This window comes from Delphinapterus leucas, chromosome 5, assembly GCF_059928025.1.
Source record: "Delphinapterus leucas isolate spDelLeu-1000000601 "Yukka" chromosome 5, BTC_Dleu_Yukka2, whole genome shotgun sequence".
Classification (NCBI taxonomy): domain Eukaryota; kingdom Metazoa; phylum Chordata; class Mammalia; order Artiodactyla; family Monodontidae; genus Delphinapterus; species Delphinapterus leucas.
The window spans coordinates 110,134,514-110,155,885 of NC_143133.1; the positions used below are offsets into that span (position 1 = coordinate 110,134,514).

At 38.9% G+C, this 21,372-nt stretch overlaps 1 protein-coding gene across 3 annotated transcripts in view; it reads right to left on the reverse strand.

Moving 5' to 3' along the window:
- The window catches only part of ARHGAP10 (Rho GTPase activating protein 10), a 335,363-nt gene that overhangs the window by 126,054 nt on the left and 187,937 nt on the right, over positions 1-21,372 (reverse strand). For 2 of the 3 annotated variants that reach the window (XM_089912398.1, XM_022599763.3), the window contains 2 exons: positions 10,666-10,740; positions 4,171-4,258 (listed from right to left, as the gene is read on the reverse strand). In XM_089912398.1, the coding sequence (XP_089768524.1) occupies positions 4,171-4,258; positions 10,666-10,740 (163 nt within the window). The remainder of the gene's footprint in view (positions 1-4,170; positions 4,259-10,665; positions 10,741-21,372) is intronic. The other variant, XM_022599764.3, reaches the window with a different exon arrangement.

Genomic DNA, 21,372 nt, shown 5'->3' on the forward strand with positions numbered 1-21,372 from the left:
AATAAAAGGAATCCAAATCGGAAAAGAAGAAGTAAAGGTGTCACTGTTTGCAGATGACATGATACTATACATAGAGAATCCTACAGATGCTACCAGAAAACTACTAGAGCTAATCAATGAATTTGGTAAAGTAGCAGGATACAAAATTAATGCACAGAAATCTCTGGCATTCTTATACACTAATGATGAAAAATCTGAAAGTGAAATTAAGAAAACACTCCCATTTACCACTACAACAAAAAGAATAAAATATCTAGGAATAAACCTACCTATCTAGGAATAAACCTACTTAAGGAGACAAAAGACCTATATGCAGAAAATTATAAGACACTGATGAAAGAAATTAAAGATGATACAAATAGATGGAGAGATATGCCATGTTCTTGGATTGGAAGAATCAACATTGTGAAAATGACTCTATTACTCAAAGCAATCTACGGATTCAATGCAATCCCTATCAAACTACCAATGGCATTTTTCACAGAACTGGAACAAAAAAGTTCACAATTTGTATGGAAACACAAAAGACCCCGAATAGCCAAAGCAATCTTGAGAACGAAAAATGGAGCTGGAGGAAACAAGCTCCCTGACTTCAGACTATACTACAAAGCTACAGTAATCAAGACAGTATGGTACTAAGAGGGAAGAGATATGGGAACACATGTATATGTATAACTGATTCACTTTGTTATAAAGCAGAAACTAACACACCATTGTAAAGCAATTATACCCCAATAAAGATGTTAAAAAAAAAAAAAGACAGTATGGTACTGGCACAAAAACAGACATACAGATCAGTGGAACAGGATAGAAAGCCCAGAGATAAGCCCACGCACATATGGTCACCTTATCTTTGATCAAGGAGGCAGGTCTGTACAGTGGAGATAGGACAGCCTCTTCAATAAGTGGTGCTGGGAAAACCAGACAGGTACATGTAAAAGTATGAAATTAGAACACTCCCTAACACCATACACAAAAATAAGCTCAAAATGGATTAAAGACCTAAATGTAAGGCCAGAAACTATCAAACTCTTAGAGGAAAACATAGGCAGAACACTCTATGACATAAATCACAGCAAGATCCTTTTTGACCCACCTCCTAGAGAAATGGAAATAAAAACAAAAATAAACAAATAGGACCTAATGAAACTTAAAACCTTTTGCACAGCAAAGGAAGACATAAACAAGACCAAAAAACAACCCTCAGAATGGGAGAAAATATTTGCAAATGAAGCAACTGACAAAGGATTAATCTCCAAAATTTACAAGCAGCTCATGCAGCTCAATATCAAAAAAACAAACAACACAATCCAAAAATGGGCAGAGGGCCTAAATAGACCTTTCTCCAAAGAAGATATACAGATTGCCAACAAACACATGAAAGAATGCTCAACATCATTAATCATTAGAGAAATGCAAATCAAAACTACAATGAGATAACATCTCACACTGGTCAGAATGGCCATCAACAAAAAACGTAGAAACAGTAAATGCCGGAGAGGGTGTGGAGAAAAGGGAACCCTCTTACACTGCTGGTGGGAATGTGAATTGGTACAGCCACTATGGAGAACAGTAGGGAGGTTCCTTAAAAAACTACAAATAGAACTACCATATGACCCAGCAATCCCACTACTGGGCATATACTACTGGGCATATACCCTGAGAAAACCATAATTCAAAAAGAGTCATGTACCAAATTGCTCATTGCAGCTCTATTTACAATAGCCAGGAGATGGAAGCAACCTAAGTGTCCATCATCGGAAGAATGTATAAAGAAGATGTGGCACATATATACAATGGAATATTACTCAGCCATAAAAAGAAACGAAATTGAGTTATTTGTAGTGAGGTGGACGGACCTAGAGTCTGTCATACAGAGTGAAGTAAGTCAGAAAGAGAAAGACAAATACCGTATGCTAACACATGTAAGTGGAATCCAGGAAAAAAAAAAAATGTTATGAAGAACCTAGGGGTAAGACGGGAATAAAGACACAGACCTACCAAAGCATGGACTTGAGGATATGGGGAGGGGGAAGGGTAAGCTGTGACAAAGTGAGAGAGTGGCATGGACATATACACACTACCAAACATAAAACAGATAGCTAGTGGGAAGCAGCCGCAAAACACAGGGAGATCAGCTCGGTGCTTTGTGACCACCTAGAGGGGTGGGATAGGGAGGATGAGAGGGAGGGAGACGCAAGAGGGAAGAGATATGGGAACATATGTATAGGTATAACTGATTCTCTTTGTTATAAAGCAGAAACTAACACACCATTGTAAATCAATTATACTACAATAAAGATGTAAAAAAATAAAAAATGAAAAAATAAATCTTTAAATAAAATACTTGAAAATAGGTAACACACACCTGAACCCACTGATAAACGTTAATTTCATTAAAAAGTGGGCCAACTGGACAACACAGGCCTCCTGATGTAATAACACATCAGGAAGAATACAGCACTGCTATGATGTATTCTTGCAATAAATAAACAAACAAAAGCCGAATGTGAATCTAACGAAGCCTATAGATTTAACTATTAGCTTATAGGAAACATGACAGGTAACAGAGAAAGCTGAGGATACCACCAGCCATATCTAAAATGTGGAAAATTCTATTTTAAAAAATGACTCAGGGGCTTCCCTGGTGGCGCAGTGGTTGAGAGTCTGCCTGCCGATGCAGGGGACATGGGTTTGTGCCCCGGTCCGGGAAGATCCCACATGCCGCAGAGCGTCTGGGCCCGTGAGCCATGGCCGCTGAGCCTGCGCGTCCGGAGCCTGTGCTCCGCAACGGGAGAGGCCACAACAGTGAAAGGCCCGCGTACCGCAAAGAAAAAAAAAAAAAGAGTAAAAATGACTCAGGTTCATCAACAAATTAAATGCTGGGGGGGCGGGATAGAGGGAGAGGACTGCACAAATGAAAAACGACTTAAAACATACCAACCAAATGAAATGTGCTGACACTGTTGAAATCCTGAAGGAATTAAAACAAACATTAAAATACGTTTTTGAAAAAAAAATCTGTAAAAATGGAACACAGATTGAGTACTGCATCATACGCATTTTGTTAGGTATGATAATTATACTCTTTTTGTCTTTTCTATAACGTCCTTTTTTTAAGTCCTTACCTTTTTTGAGATATGCACTCAAGTATTTATGAGTGCAGCAATACGTTTTAGAAAATCTTTAAAGTATTATTCCAAAAAGTGGCAGTAGAGAGACTAATGAAACAAGAAGTGTTGAATGTTGAAAACTGAAGAGCAGGATAATGGGGCCATGAGGAGTCATTATACGCATCTCTCCGCTTGTATAAATTTGAAATTGTTAAAATATACAAATTTTTTAAAACACAAAATATGTAATATAAGTTGATTCTAATGTGCTTGTTGGAACCCAAATAGTATTTATCTGAAAATCAATCCTGTGGGTTGGTTAAAAAGAACTGATGATGGGGGAGCAGTGCCATTTGTATGCCAGGCAAAAAGCAAAGTCCCCAGTGGACCCACAGCCTAAGAATTACAGTCGTGACTGTTTTCCATTCCCTTACTCCGTGTACTTGTCCTTCATCTGTCCTCAAGCTTTGTGATCATTCATTTCCTTTCTTTTCTCAAGAAAGGTGAATGCTCAAAGAAATGCTGAAGCTTTTCAAACTCTAATCCTAGATACTTCCTATAGTAAACGTAAAACTCAAAGTTTATCTTAAAAAAAAATAATAAACCTCATCAAGTGAACTTCTTTTCAAATCGCTCTGTATATGTATGTCATCATTATAATCCTTTAAGTTCACATGGTTTACACTTAAACGAAAACGTCTTCATTTTAGCCCACAACATAAAGAAAAGATTCAATGAATGTAATGAACAGCCTTCTTCCTTACTGTTTCAGAGCATTTAATTCCAAAAACTCACATCCACAATAGACTCTATTTCAAAACCCAAGTCTATTCCAGGTCTGTTCTGTTGCAATTTATCTATCAACTGATGTTCACTGACTATGTCCCACACTTCCTGGGACATCATTAGATACGTCATAAATGTTCTCCTTTCTCACAAGGTTTGACTCTTGACTTTTGAGATGCACGTTCGGAGATGCATGTTGAGATGCATTTGCTGTGTGTTAAACATCCAAACAGTCCGCTCTTCCCCCGCCCCGCTACCGAGAGGAGCTCACCTCAAATACTGTTTCAGGGCACTCGTTATTGTCTTCACTTCCCAATCTATAGAATTCTCCAGGTCCACCTCATTGCAGGTTTTCACATCTGGTGAGCAAGCAAGGAAGAAAAAAATAATTCAAACCTTGACCAAATGGCTTATCTTTAAACAGCCAAACCACAAATACTGAATTCTGTGGTTTCCTATAAAAACATTACATATAATTTCTTATCATATTATAAGCCATACTCTTTTATCAGACATTTCTCGCACTTCAGAAAATCTGTAGTGAAGATCGAAGTAAAAGGATAAGGGTTGGGCTGGGAGTAGGGGAGAACTGGACAGAGCATTTAAATATTCACAACTGCAATGCATGTACAGCTATTATTATTACTACTACTACTCTTATTATAAGGTACTACTCAGTAGCCATGGCTTACAGCATGTGGCATTTTGCAGTGTCTGTATGTTTGAACTTGTTTCAGGTGGCGTGATTGCTATCATACTGTGTTATGACAGGGGAAACAGGCAGTACCCTTAATGGCAAAATTCCTATTAGAAGAACAAGAAGTCAGTGGGTGAAAGGGATGGTAAGTCTGGTCCCACACTTCTAAGGTTTATACTCATCATATTATCTTTCTGAAGACTAATACATGATCAACCAAAACAGAACTGACACATAAACTTAAAAAGTCTTTCATGGGTAATCTTTCACATTAATGTTACAATCGATACACTCATCCAAGAAATATTTACTAGAAGCCTCTATGTAACATGTCTGACATTCGTTCTAAATTAGTTTTCTTTGTCCTAAAAGTACGTTAATGATGCATTTCTTACAAATGCCCTTTCAAATATCCAGTAAACTCTAAAGAAGATGTAAAACAGGCACTAAAAAAAAGAAGAAGTAGAAGAGTTGAAGGAGAAGGAGGGCAGCGCAATTAATTCTGCAAAGGAAAAAGTCAACCCTGGTTGAAATAAAAGGAAAGGATAGTGGGAAAGGCAAGCATTCCGAGTGTGGTGGCATCTCCGAGCCTTGTGAGGCTGGGCTACTGCACTTGGCTGTGACCTGGCAGCAGGGAGGAGAGTGCAGCAAGGGACACACACCTGGGCTTCAATCCCGCCTCAGCCCTGACCAGCCTCACCACCCCAACAAGTCAGCTCCAAACCTCTCTGAACTTCAGCTCTTCATGTGCACGACGGAGATAACGTACACGCTCTCGTGGAACTACTGAGAGCATCAAAGCAAATCAGGAATGTACGCAGATTTCCATAAATCATCAAATGAGTGGGTAATTACCACAGCTGAGTCACCAAAAGTATAAGCGTTCAGTGGTGGTACCTACCCATGGGAGGGAGCAGTAAATGGCTTATGATGAAAGACATCAAACAATCAACAGAAACTGGAGTGAGTTGCTACGCTCCAATCACACAAAGGAGAAAATAAGAGATTTGTGGAAAACACTTACTTCTCCCTCACTCCAGAATGATGTTTCAACTAAGACCCCCCCAGAAAACTAGTCGTTTCAGGAATTTTTTCCTTCCTTACACTGTATTTGTCTATATACAGAAGGAAACTTGTTAGTATACCCTTTTCAAACTAAAGTTCAAAAAGAAAATCCTGTCCAAATGGGACCACCATGTTAAGTCATGCATGCCACTTAAAAAGTTTGAGGCTTCGGCATGGGAGAGGATGGGTGACAATGCAATGTTATTTCTCAAACTTTTTGAAAATAAAGTAAAACAGGAAGTGATGGTTATTTCACAGCCATAACATCAGATACATGAAGTCGATTACTCAAAAGTCTGGAAACTTTTCAAAGCACTTCAACAGCTCTTGATTACAGCAGCTGACAGCAATATGCAAGAAACTACAACAATGGCTATTGACACATTACATTTTGATCGGTTCCTACAATTCAGAACTCATTTGTTACTGAGTTTGTCAGACAAGCCACAGATACATTCAAGAAATCAAATTAAGCACCCTGATTAAAGGTGCAATCCTTTATAACTAGGACTAAATAATTCTGTTCTAAAGGCTTTGCCAACCAATTACTGCAGTAACTGAATATTCTCTCTGTCATTAAGTCAATTATTTAAATCTCATACAAGTCAGATAACATTTTCAATCAACTTGCTACCAGCAAATCACCATTTTAAAATCCAGGAGGCTTCTAAAGGAAATCTTTTATTTTCAGCTTTTGACCAAATAATCATTCTATATTTTGAGAACCATAGTCTTTATATGAAAAAATAAGCCATCCTTTGAATTCATGGAATAAAAAGGAGCTGTCACACGAGAAGCCAATGACTACATAATGTCTATGGTATTAATCCTCTATTAAATTTTCACTGTTTTCAAAAAACTCAATCATCCCTAGCAGCTCTTAACAATCCGTGGATGCACTGGGACTACGTAAATTTGTTAATAACTTATTTGGGATTCAAACTTAAAAATGCATTTAGAGTGTTCAATCAGAATATATGTTCTACCATAAATAAGGTAGAAATTCTGTTTCCTTTCTGGCCAAGGAACACTACACCTCGTGGATTAGTTTAAAACCTAAACTAATGAACAGAGATACAAATAGTTGACTTTTTATTTCAGTAAATGCTTCATAATTCTATAACCAGTGGTCATTTTTTTGAAACCGGAAACTTTCAGCCCAGCCCAACGTGCTGGCACCCTACTCGACACTGACTTGGGTCCCAGTCTAAAGTACTTGAAGACGCCCAGTGATTGAATGAGTTTGGAGAATATTCTTTATAATCCAAAATCAGAATCTTTTTCAGCTACATTAGTTTACTTTTTCCCTCAATCTTTGTGAAAAGTCCTACAAACAAAGTAAACATGGTAATATGTTTATAGTAAAACTCCCCTAAATTAGTCTGATTTCTGGCTTTCTATGGTTCTCTGTCTTAAAATAAATAAAATCATCCAGCTGTTTTTACAAATTAAATTTAGAAACAAACAGAAAATTCACCAGCACACACAAGCTACCACCACATTTTCCCAGCACCTTCCCTTCCCTGCTCTGATGCTTTCATTCCAAAGAAGGAGAAGAAGGAAGAACACAGGACAATTCTAACTCAGCAGAGTTCCAACCTACCAATTGCGATAATTCATCTGTTACATTTTCACCCCACTTACTAAAACACCGTGACTCACCCAAAGACACCTCATCTGCTATTTCTCCCTGCCTTCCCCAATTGCTCCAAGTTTCTAATAAAAAAAAAAGAATTCTACCAGACTATGTGTGCCCTCTGTTAGAGCAAAAAAAAAAAAAAAAAAAAGAAGGAAACGAAAAACACCTGTAAAGGGAAGGAATGTAATTGCTCACTGGGGCATGTTCTTGTGGAACCTTAAGAAACTTGGTCCAAGGGAAAGCTAGGAGGCTGTTGGAAAATCCAGCAGACCGCTACTTTCTGCCCCCAGGGATGGAAGCTGACCAAGAAGGCAAACAACTCTCATCACCAGGGGAGGAGGGCAGCTGCCCCCTCCTTTACCTGACCTGGAGGAGTACAAATGGTGGTCAGCTGCCATTAGTACTTCACGTGTGGCGGAGAGGAGAGAAGAAAGGGGCAGGGGAGGAAAGGGGAGTGAGAAAAAGGAATGGGGGAGGGGAAGAAGAAGAACAGGAAGGGGGAGGAGAAGAAGAACAGAGAGAAATATTTTTCTCTTTTGTAATTTTAAACGTGAAGGTCATGAAAACACACCCAGTAGAGACACAAGTGAAGAAAACATGCAAGATATTAAGCATGCATCCTTCTTTTAGAAATCACCACAAACTTCTACACAGGAGTATTTAAAGAATGCTGAACATATTTTAAATACAAATTATTTTATGTAAAAATGGCAATAAAGGAAAAATAATAGCAAAGTAAATGATTAGCTCTCAAGAACTAAAGAGAACCAAAGTGAACAGAAGTTCCTGTCAAAAAATATAAAACGACTTGGAACTTTATCTCAGATTTTTAAAAAGTTAGGTTACTTTTCACTTCTGCAAAGAAAAACGCATTCCAAACAAAAAGTACTTTGAAAAAATTCAAATTTGAAATAAACGTTACCTGGAGGAATCAAAATTTAAAAAAATAACTGCCTAAAAATGTTAAAACTTGGTAAATCTGGGGAAGGGGTATTATGGGAGTCTATTGTACTATTTACTTGCAATTTTTCTGCAGGCTAGAGATTATTTCAAAATAAAAAATTTTGGTTTTTAGAAGTAAATAAATAAATAATTTTTAAAAAAATAACTCCTAGTACCACAAATGGGCAAAATTATCAGAATTAATTGTCTACTGGAGGGAAAAAAAATAGATTGGTACAAAAGAGCAAAATTAAAAATCTGGCAGACTCACCCAATTATTTTCTCTTAAACATATATAACTTTGAAACAATGTAGAGAGGTTGGGAAATGTAGAAAATGAATATCTACAGGACAGTGTGTACACAACTCTTCAGAAACTCAAATTCTTTTTTTGGAAGAGGTATAAGTTAGTTCAATTTGAACACTTGCTGAATCAGGAAGAAAGGAAAGAAACATCTTAAGGTAATCTTAAATTCATTAGGAAATAGTGAATAAACCTCTTTCGTTAAGAGCTGAAGTTTGAGTTGGTAACATAAAGTAACAAGAAAATGATATTAATGCTAATAAAAATCCAAAGTTTGTGACTGACCATCTTAAATTCATACTAGGAATTATTTAGAGATGAAGTGAAATTAATTTATCCTGTGCCGTTCCCTTAAATGCATTACTTAATAAGAAAACAGTAAGTCAGTATCTTTCCCTTGTGTCAATTCTCTAATTTCCTCTGATTGCAGAATGATATTACTGAAAACACAGCATTTCTTTCTGCCAGCAGCTTAAGTGAGGTTGTGTCATGCTTGTGTCCTGGACTTCTCTACGCTGAGCCTCACGGAAAGTGAAAACAGTTTTCCAGGTCATGAATTTTTGAGGGTTTAGATATTTTAAGCACCTTGCAAGTTCAGAACTGTCTTGAGACATTTCCCATGAGCAGAGGAAAGTACCACCCAAGTCCAGGGATGCGGATGATCATATGGTTTTTATAAGTTTAAGAACAAATTTGGAGACAGCTTAACACCTCAGGGAGACCACAGGGACACCTGCTTGTTTGAGCTGCCCTTGAACATGAATGAGAAGATAATAAAATAAAGCTCGGGTCCTTATAACCGATTCACTGCCAAGTGTGCCTTTCAGCCAAATCTCCCTTTCTGATACCAACAGAGTCTTCCAGTTCTAATCACCATAACACCATCTTGGAAATGAGAGAAGTGTTTCTAATTTTAAAATTAACTAAAAGCAGAGGCTGTCGTCCCATTAAACCCTGCCAGCTGCTACTGAACCACTGGCAACCTGAGTCTATTTCATTTGGAGCCCACTAATGGTAAAAAGGAAAATCTGACTGCCAGAATTGCATACCCAAGTTAAACCAGAGAGGCAGAAAATGAAAACAACTCGTGAAAGCGAATGTATTCTAATAAGGCTCTCCAAGTCATGACGAGGCATTTTTCCTGTGCTTAATAAGCTCAGAAAAGAGTTGTTGCTTATTAAATCCTGAATTCAAACGCAGCCAAACAAGCAACGCTATCCGTAACATCCCGGCTGATTTTATTCAGCTCCGTTGATGCTTGCTCAAAGTAAGTCTTTGCGACAATGCTTTAAGATGCAGACGGGTTTAAATGCATTGACAGAATACCTGAAGGCACTGTTAATAGTGATTAATTAAAGTGAGATATCAAATAAATTAATATTTAGCAAGGTCATAATGACAGATCGGTTTGACACACAGGCCCTCAAGCCTGATGAGTTATCTTCACCCCCCAGGAGGCAGCCTGCTTTGGGGTCATGGGGGGCAGAGGAGCAGGGCCTCTTACAGGTGGCACTGAGCTGACAGCAGAGTGTAATGTAAAAGCGCTTTGTCATTCACATAACGTCTGGGGTAATGAAATGAATTCACTTTCTGGCTTCCTCTTGTCTGCGATGCCAAAGAACACTGTGTTATCAGCACAGATGGAGCAGGCATGGTTCTGGAGAACAGCCTGGTGCAAACTACAAACAAGCCACTGTGCATACCAATGAATCCCTGAGAATCAGACCCTTGCTGTTGAGTGACAGTTGTGGAAGCTCCAGAAAAATGAGCGAGTCCCAGTGGTCTTGTGCAACCAAATGTACTGTCAAGACTTTGGACGGGCGATTTGGAAGCCATGCAAATCACAGAGGCCTGGCTGCTACTCCCCTGGGAGAAGCAAGCAGTAGAAGACGTTCACCCATGAGCTGCCTTCTTTTCCTCCTCCATTTCTTAGTAAGGGGGACCTGAGCAAACACTAACCGACTTCTCTGAGCCAACTGTCTCTGCTCAGGAGAAAAGGACTCCAAGACAGCAGACGAAAAGAATGGATTCCCAAGTTACGTTACTATGAAACACTGAGTTGCAAAGACAACGAACATAAACAAACAATGCATGGAAAATGATTAGAAAAGAGGCATACCCATCAACATACTGAGAAGTCTCTGGACCTTTGAACTCACCCCCACAACTCTGTACAATCCTTGGTCGTTTATACCTATTTGGAAGAGACGAAATGTTAGCAAATACGAGACAGTCAAGTCTGAAAAGCTGTCAACAAACAGTGGCACTCAGAATCCTTGCTAACTCACATTAGCAGCATTCCTGTTGCCTATAAAAACAACGTTTGACAAAAGTGAGTGTTTACCAACTTGCCTTAGCAGCTTGGTATTCATGACTTATGGTTGGAAGTTGATCTCCTGAAACACTGTTGCAGGTGGCCAAAATGTAAGGAGCCAGTGGTTATGAAAAAAAGTTGATTAAGTAGTACTCACACATACCAATGCAATTTGCAAAGATGCACGGCACGTTTCATGTTTCTTATGTTTACTTATTCTTGAGATTTGTCTTGAAAACTTTTAGCCTTTTAAAAATAATATGGTGCTGATCAGGATACAGGAAGAAACCGTTGTGTGGATGATTCTTGAAGACCATGGAAATCACTCACTCAAAAGTAAAGCAAAACTTGTTTTGTTTGGGTTTTTTTTAAGAGCCATTACCTGCACTGTCCAGTAAGGAGCACTAAGACTCCAAAGGAGGATCAGAGGCTGTTTCACTGGGCTGCCTTTTATTTCGTTCTCCTTACTCAGTTTCAAGCTTCTGAAATGTCCTATTCGTCTGTTATTTGCTGAATTGTGTCCCCCAAAATTCATATGTTGAAGTCCTAACCCCCAGTATCTCAGAATGTGACTGTTTCCGGAACTAAGGTCTTTAAAAGAAGGCGTTAAGTTAAAACGAGGTCATGAGGGTGGGCCCTAATCCAATATGACTGGTATCCTTATAAGCAGAGATCAGGCCACAGATGCAAACCGAAGGAAGACAGTGTGAAAACACAGGGAGAAGATGGCCATCCACAAGCCGTGGAGAGGGGCCCTCAGAAGAAACCAGCCCTGCGGACACCCTGTCTCAGATCTCTAGCCCCGAGAACTCTGCAAAAATAAACTTCTGTTGCTTAAGCCACCCAGTCTGTGGTACTTGATTATGGCAGCCCCAGCAAAACAGACATACCTTCTCTCTCGATTGTCTCTAGAGAGCTCAAAGGACCAGAAGAGGAAAGGCTGGCCCTTCAGCCTACACAAGACTATTAAGAAGGCTCAAGAATCAAAGTAGCAGAGAGGCACCTTCATGATGGGAAACACTGACTCCAAGAGCAGAGAAAGATGCAGGTCAGCCCTGCCAGGAGTTGGGAAAAAAAAGAAACTGTCAAGAAACACAAAAATCAGAGCTTGAGCCTGCTGGAGGAGAAAACACCAGCCACAGCCCACTCCTTCTGTCTCCTACAGGCTAGAAGACCATGCCCAGAGAATTTTAAATACCAGAGGATTTTTGTCAATACTACTCTATTTAAGAAGCCTAAAATCGTGGCCTCAAAGCCAGAAGCCAAAAGAGCAAGTCATATTCTGCAAACAAACGTGCCCTCTGAGAAGTGCCCGCCATACAAAGAGAAATGAAATAAGAATGCTACTTCAGCAATAATCTTCGCTCTGTGCTGGTAATTACTATCAGATAATAGATCAAGTTCACATTCATCAACCCGAGAGAAGGAGAGTTCATTGCTAATGCGTAATGAAAGGTACAAGGGGGAACTAATGCTACTCAACACAGTTTTTCCTTTTTTAACATGAAATTTAAATAAACCTCCTATAAAAGCAGCTTGGAAACGGCACCTAGAATACATACACTCAAGTCATGTAGGATTTACTGTTTCTTGTTACATTGTCCTTAAAAGCTCTGGACTAGGGACTTGGGACAAATTTTACATCTATGAACACACACATGACATACAAAAGACGTCATATAAACAGATTTGAAGAATATAAACCAATCAATACGCCAAGTCATACGATTCGTATATCCTCTCCAACTTCTCTTCCAAATTTCCCCTATCAGCCAAAGGGATCAGCATTTCTCATCACCAAGTATTAGAATTTTGAAAATCTTCTTTGACTTCCTGTCACTTTCCAAATGCAGCAGATCGCAATCTCTGCAATTTCTTCACACTCTGGACTAATCTCTGCTTCTTCAGCACGGCCTCGAATTTGATGCCTGCATGTTGAGCATCCCTACAGGGACATACACCCAACCATAATCCATTCTGAACACCATCGTTTTTTCTGCTTTCTATTTTTCAAGCCACTTTGATTACCTTTAGGTCTCTCCCATCCCCATTTAAAAGTTAAAGTCATCAGATCCAATCCGAATTCCTCAGCTGAAGAAGCATGTAAGGCACAGACACATAACTCCCCATAAGGGGTCCCACCTCACCTACCCACATTTATTGCAGAGTATTCGTCTTCAATCAGAGCAGACCGCTGACTATCAAATTCATCCCCTCCTCAGGCACAAGTCTCCTCTGACGGGGAAGTTCTTCCCCTTCTCTTCATTAATAACTCATCTGCCAAATATGTATTCACCAAACACATGGCAGGTGTGATTCTAGTTGCCCAAGAGTCGACAGTGAGCAAGGTGAAGTCCCATCCAGACCTTCAAATCAGAAAAAAGTCCCACCTTTTCTGTCACCACCCACAGTGATATTCCCTTTTATTAAAATTTTTATCTGTTTTGAACTTATACATTCTTTTCTCACCATTTTTTCTATTGAAGTGTAGTTAATTTACAATGTTGTGTTAGTTTCAACTGTACGGCAAAGTGATTCAGCTATACATATCTGTGTGAGCATATATGTGTCTATATCTATTCTTTTTCAGATTCTTTTCCGTTATAGGTTATTACAAGATATTGACTATAGTTCGCTGTGCTCCACAGTAGGTCCTTGTTGTTTACCTAATTTATATACAGCAGTGTGTATCTGTTAATCCCAGACTCCTAATGTCTCTCCCCCACCACCGCCACTATCTCCTTTGGTAGACCTAAGTTTGTTTCTATGTCTAAGAGTCTGTTTCTGTTTTTGTAAATAACTTCATTTGTATCATATTTTAGATTCCACATATAAGTGATATTGTATGATCTTTGTCTGACTTGCTTCAATTAGTATGATAATCTCTAGGTCTATCCATGTTGCTGTAAATGGCATTATTTCATTCTTTTTTATGTCTGAGTAATAGTCCATTGTATATATATATGTGTGTGTATATATATATACACACCACATCTTCTTTATCTATTCATCTGTCGATGACATTTAGGTTGCTTCCATGTCTTGGCTACTATAAACAGTGCTGCTATGAACCTTGGGGTGCAGGCATCTTTTTGAATTAGAGTCTTTGTCTTTTCCAGATATATGCCTGGGAGTGGGATTGCAGGATCATATGGTAGCTCTATTTTTAGTTTTTTTAAGGAAACTCCATCCTGTTCTCCATAGTGGGTGTACCAATTTACATTCCCACCAACAATGTAGGAGGGTTCCTTTTTCTCCACACCCTCTGATATTCCCTTTTTCTGAATGTGACTCGTAATTATTTTCTTTTAACACCTGATCACATTTTAAAACAAGCCCACATTCTGCTATTCACAGTTGCCAAAATCAAAAATCTGAATGCCTGACCTGACATCAGGTTATTTAGGTCTGTATTTTTCCCCCACTCAGCATGAATATTCATATGTCACTATGTTAAAAATAGTTTCCACACCAAACCTATCTGAAGATGTTAAATATGGGACAGTATATGTCCCATATTGCCTTTGCTCAAACACGTCCACCTCAGAATTTTCAGATTAAGAATCGTGGACTCTGGGACCTCCCTGGTGGTCCAGTGGTAAAGAATCCACCTTCCAGTGCAGGAGACGTGGGTTTGATCCCTGGTCGGGGAACTAAGACCCCACACGCCGCGCGACAGCTAACTAAGCTCACGCACCACAACTACTGAGCTTGCGTGCCTCAACAAGAGAGCCCGCGTGACACAACCAAGACCCGACGCAGCCAAAAACATTAAAAATAAATTGTTAAAGGAAAAAAAAGAATTGTGGACCTGTGTTCTTCCTTTTCTCCCCAAATACATAGAGATATTACCTGGAAAGGTATTAGGTTAACTTTGATTTGGGCTTTTTTCGTGTGTTTATTTTTAATAGCTTTCACAGTGCCTTGCACAGAATAGTTGAGTATAGAATAATAGGTACAGCTAGGTTGATTTGACTTGAAATTATTTTAGAACTACAGATACAGACTGAACTTGGCCCAAACCAGACATTACACTTAAGAACTAAAAACTTTAACATCCAAGGTATTAATAAACAAAACGAAAAGACAACCCTCAGCATGGGAGAAAATATTCGCAAATGAAGCACGTGACAGGGATTAATCTCCAAAATACACAAATAGCTCATGAAGCTCAATATCAGAAAAACAAACAACCCAATCAAAAAATGGGCAGAAGATCTAAATAAACAGTTCTCCAAAGAAGACATACAGATGGCTAAAAGCACATGAAAAGATGCTCAACATCACTAATTATTAGAAAAATGCAAATCAAAACTACAGTGAGGTATCACCTCACACCAATCAGAATGGCCAACATCAAAAAAATCTACAAACGATAAATTCTGGAGAGGGTGTGGAGAAGACGGAACCCTCCTACACTGTTGGTGGGAATGTAAACTGGTACAGCCGCTATGGAGAACAGTATGGAGGCTCCTTAAAAAACTAAACATAGAGCTACCGTATGATCCAGCAATCCCAATCCTGGGCATATATCCGGAGAAAACCATAATTTGAAAAGATACATGCACTCCAATGTTCAATGCAGCACTATTTACAATAGTCAGGACACGGAAGCAACCTCAATGTCCACTGACAGATGAATGGATAAAGATGTAGTAATATGTACAATGGAATATTACTCAGCCATAAAAAAGAACGAAATAAGGCCATTTGCAGCAACATGGATGGACCTAGAGACTGTCATAATGAGTGAAGTAAGTCAAACAGAGAAAGATAACTACCGTATGATATCACTTATATGTGGAATCTAAAAAAAAAGGGTACAAATGAACTTATCTACAAAACAGAAACAGAGCTACAGATGTAGAAAACAAACTATGGTTACCAGTGGGTAAGGTGGAGGGGAAGGGGATAAATCGGAAGATTGGGATTGACATATACACACTATTACATACAAAATAGATAACTAATAAGGACCTACTGTAGAGCACATGGAGCTCTACTCAATACTCTGTAATGGCCTATATGGGAAAAGAATCTAAAAAAGAGTGGCTAAATTTATAACTGAATCACTTTGCTGTACACCTGAAACTAACATAGCATTATAAATCTACCGTACTCCCACAAAATATATTTTTTTAAATCCAAGGTATTAAAACTTTTTCGGCCTACCAAAGCTTACTGACAGGTATCATTACCACAATACTTTCTAACTTTTAACAAAAATCTATAATTGGGTCAAAGTGTTTACAGGCTCAAGGATTCTTTTTTCTTTTAATTTATAAGATTGGTTCTGATCGGTAGTAAAGGCAAGGTCAGTGCTCTCAAGTTCACTGACAAGCAGCTGACAACAGCTGTCCCTGGGCAAAGCGGCCAAGGTGAAATCCAACGTGCCTTCCTTCCCACCACCTGCCTCCTCCAATCTCACACAGTGCTGTCACTAAGTACTGCCCACATCTTCCTTGAGGAGAGGGGTGAGAAGTAGAAATGAGTTTCATCATCATCTCTGCCTCACTGTTTCCTTCTCCAAACCCAAATGATGCTGCCAGACCCAGAGGGTCCGTTCAGCTCCAGAAAACAGCTGCCTGGAACTCAGGAACCCCAGTGGGCAACCAGAGGTCCTTGTAGGTGGGCTGGAGAATCAAAAGAGAAAAGAAGATACTTTGAGACAAAAAAAAAAAATCACAAGCAAAAGGAAAAAAAAAGTTTTAGAGGGTTGATAAATTCCATTAAACAACAGAGGTGGAGGTAAAGGCTGGAGGGACTCAACTGACAAGTCAATGAAGTAAGAAGAAAACACAGTGCCATTTGGAGTTAAGGAGGCAGAAGAGAGAAGACAGGTAATTAAAACTCGCACACAGGAAAGGCAAACAGGGAGAAGAAGAATATAAAATGAAAGGAAGGACAAGTTGGAAAGAAGTGAGAAGATAACAGGCTAGAAATTATATCACACTTAGTTTCCTGTTAATTTCGTAAAAAGTATTGAGGACTTACTATATTTTAGGCACTGAGTTAGAATAAAGTGAACACATAGGGTAAAATTAAAAAGAGAATTAAAATGAAAACAGAGAACAACTTGGGACTAACCCAGCCAGAAAGTCTTTTGTTTAGGAAAGAACATTTTTGGCTTCAGGAGCAGATTCTGTGCCTGAGAGCCCATGGTATACATTTAACAAAGAAGCTGAATAAGCTAATAAATAAACTGAATCAGTAATTGATAAGTTGATGATTGGTTAGTAAAGAGATGTGGAAAGAAAATGAAAAGACAAAAAGGATTATTTATAACTACAAAAAATAATACAACATTGTAAATCAACTATACTCCAATATGAAATTTTTAAAAAATGTTTTAAAAAGAAAAAAAATAGATATAACAGTATAAAAAAGTAAGGCTCAAACTGGAACATCAACACTTTTGATGGTAACAGGCACAAGATTATTGCAAAAAGCTTTCCAGGTGTGTGATTCTACAGAATAAATGATCAGATTCCAGGGGTCTATAAACTAACACTCATTCAGTTCTCATCTAGTAACCAGCAAAGTGCTTGGTGTGAACTGAGATATTTGAGCAATATCTGCAGAGGAAGTGAAACGTTTATTTGCATTTGTGCACGTTGACAACAGGGGTGAAAGGTCATTAACGTTCACGTTCACATTCACATCAAAAGTCTGCAATGTGTCATTATTAATGAGGCACATGGGCATATACAAACATGGACATGCATAAGTACAAATAAAGGTTTACACATCTCACCGGCACTGCAAAGACAAACTCCCCTGTTGGCTATGTAATGAACAAATACAAATATTCATGCATGTATGTGTGTGTATAATAATTTTAAATATGTTTGATAATTATATCTTATATATCTTGAAAGATTCTTGAAAATAAAAGGGAAACAGTATCATATGTAAAATGATTAGGAAAAATTTGTGAGGAAATACCTAGCAACAAGGCTTAAGAAAGCTATGCTAGGGCTTCCCTGGTGGCGCAGTGGTTGAGAGTCCACCTGCCGATGCAGGGGACATGTGTTCGTGCCCCGGTCCGGGAAGATCCCACATGCCGCGGTGCGGCTGGGCCCGTGAGCCATGGCCGCTGAGCCTGTGCTCCGCAACGGGAGAGGCCACAACAGTGAGAGGCCCGCGTACCGCAAAAAAAAAAAAAAGAATGCTATGCTATATCGCTAATTATTAGAGAAATGCAAAACAACACACAATGAGGCATCACCTCACACCAGTCAGAACGGCCATCATCCACAAGTCTACAAATAAGAAATGCTGAAGAGGGTGTAGAGAATAAGGAACCCTCCAACACTATTGATGGGAATGTAAATTGGTGCACCCACTATGGAGAACAGTATGGAGGTTTCTCAAAAAACTAGAGTTGCATATGATCCAGCAATCCCACTCCTGGGTATATATTGGAGAAAACTCTAATTCGAAAAGATATATGCATCCCAATGTTCACGGCAGCACTATTTACAATAGCCAAGACATGGAAGCAGCCTAAATGTCCATCAACAGATGAATGGACAAAGAAGATGTATTATACACACATATACACACACAATGGAATATTAGCCATAAAAAGGAATGAAAGAATGCCATTTGCAGCAACATGGATGGACCTAGAGATTGTCATACTAAGTGAAGTCAGAGAAAGACAAATACCATATGATATTGCTTATATGTGGAATCTTTAAAAATGATTCAAATTAACTTATTTACAAAACAGAAACAGACTCAGAAACATGGAAAATAAACTTTAGGTTACCAAACGAGAAAGTGAGGGGGGAGGGATAAATTAGGAGTTTGAGATTAACATATACACACTACAATATATAAAATAGATAATCAACAAGGACCTACTGTATAGCACAGGGAACTATATTCAATATCTTGTAATAACCTATAATGGAAAAGAATCTGAAAAAGATATATATAGATATATATATATATATAACTGACTCACTTTGCTGTACACCTGCAACTAACACAACATTGTAAATCAACTATACTTCAATTTTTTTAAAAGTGAAAGAGGTACTACAAAAGTCATTCAAAGAAAAGCAATGAAGAGACTCATGAATATCGTTTCAGGTCATAGGTGAATTACAAAAACTTGGTAATGCGTTCCTTCCATACATTTATAACTAACCCTCAATAAGCACTATGCTTATATGTCTGTGTAAGTATAGTAAACACTTTCCAGTCCACCCACTACACTGAGATACATAAAAATAAACAGGTTCATACACAAAGACACCCTTCCAAGATACAGGGTGATCCATAATATTTTAAGGTTCTGTCAAAAACACGTTTATATTAAATTAGTTTTAAATATAAGCACATAGAACCAAGAATGATTCACTCTCCCATCAAAGGGACCTACCATTCAACATCATAAATTTAAGATGCTCTATATATAAGACTGCAGAATTCTAAAGCTTTAGAAGAAGAATGCATTATTTTTAACACTTACAATGTATTAAATACTGCAAAAAGCAGTGTAAGAGACCATTTCTAAGCACTGGGACAGTTAGAAGGTTACCTATAGCTTTACAAAGACGAGAAGCTCAAAATGATACTGAGTAACATTTTAACCTTTCTAGATCTTGGTTCCCTCATTTAAAAAAAAAAAAAAACAACAACAAACAAAAACAAAACATATCCTGGAAATAGAAATTTGTTAAGGTTATAAGATACAAACTATTACAAATTAAGCTTATGGAGATTCTGGAAGCTTCCAGCTCTCCCCTCTCCCAATTGTCACTGGCAAGTTACTCAACCTGTCTCAAACTTCTTTATCTGAAAAATGAGGTTAATGATGGAATGGGGTTGTTGTGAAAATTAAAGGAGATAATGTTTATAAAGCATTTGCATGAGCCTTATATAACAAGCACTCATGAAAATCTTTTTAACTGTAACATAAAATCAAGATTAATATCAAAACACCTTGGCAAAATACATATAAAAGTCACCCTAACCAAGGCATGTAGTCTACAGCCCACTGTGATAAAATAAAGCTTATGTTGGGAAGACAGTCAAAGTTTATTTAATACGAATGACTCATGGAAAATATAAAATTCCTGTTCACCAATAACGTTTGGAATTTCTCCCCTGGATGATAATTATTTGGGCGGCAGATAGAAAAGCATTACAGACAGCTACTATCTGCCAGGAACTGAGCTGCGTTTTCCTTTCCTATGAAGTCTTGCTTCCACTTTCATGTTGGCTTTCCCCTACTCCTTTCATAAAAATCCATTTCTGGGCTAGGATCAAGAGCCTCCCTACCAGCAGGCACCTAGAGGAGAGGTCTCATGATTTCATTCACGTGTTCTTTTCACACCCAGACCAACCCAAGGCTGAGCTCAGAAACCTGCCAGCTTGGCACTCCCGAGGCTGGCCGTCACGTGCATGTCCATTCCAGCAGGAGTGAGAAATACCCAAAAACAGGACAAGGCAAATATCCCATTCCAGGTCCAAGCCAATTTCTTTGGAAGTACTGATAATTTCTGGACTCTTCAGACACATCTAGACCTGACTCTAAGTCTCATCCTCTCAAATCCAAGTCTCAAATATAAAGAGTGTTTGGTTTACCAAGGGCTACCTTTGTATTAGGGTCCAAATGGACTATAGTATATTCCCAGTACTCCGTGTGGCTGGCCTCATCTCCCGTTTCTAGCCAGCACAAGGGAAAGCATTTTTGCTTCAGCCCAGACAACCCCTAGGCTTGCTGTTATTCCTTGTACAACCACCAAGCCAGCAGGCAGGATGCCTAGAGAGGGGCAGGAGGAAGCTGCAAAATAACAGGGAGTTTCCTCCCTCACAAGAAACACTCGGGGTCCCAAACTCTCCCCAGGTGTCTGATGTCTAGCTGTCCCAGGTCTAAGAGGTCTAGCTCTGACTCATTCAATGTGCCCTTCCATCTTTCCTCACAGCGTGAACCTCGGGGAAAGAAGCATCTCACAGCCTCTGGACCTTCCGGCATCCCTATCACCACTAAGTTGCTCGGTCACCCAACTCTTCGTCTCATTTTACTTCTATCGCCACAGAGTAATTCTAAGAATCGAAGACCGGCATTCAAATCCCAGCTCTGCCACTTTCAACTTGTCTCTTGAGCCTAATATATGCACCTACGCCTAACCAAGAAGATATATCTGCTCAACTACCTACTGAGTTTTGTAGAGACTGGGTGAACTAGAGTACACAAAATACTCGGAAAAGGTAAACTGCCGTTTATTTGAACTTTAAACACTGTCAGATGCAGGTCCCACACCGACATTAGGTCTGCCACTGAGAGACTTTCCAGGGAGTTGCAGAGATTCTCAGCAAAGGGGACACATCTTCTTGGGTTGATGGTACACCCTCAGAGGTCCATGATGGAGCTGGTCTGGAAAGAGGGCAGGTGTAACTTCAGAATGGCTTCATCCCAGATCGAGATGAGTACTTCAGAGAGTAATACTCAAATCTTCCCTCCCCACTTCCCTTTCCTATTGTCTACAGTTTCAA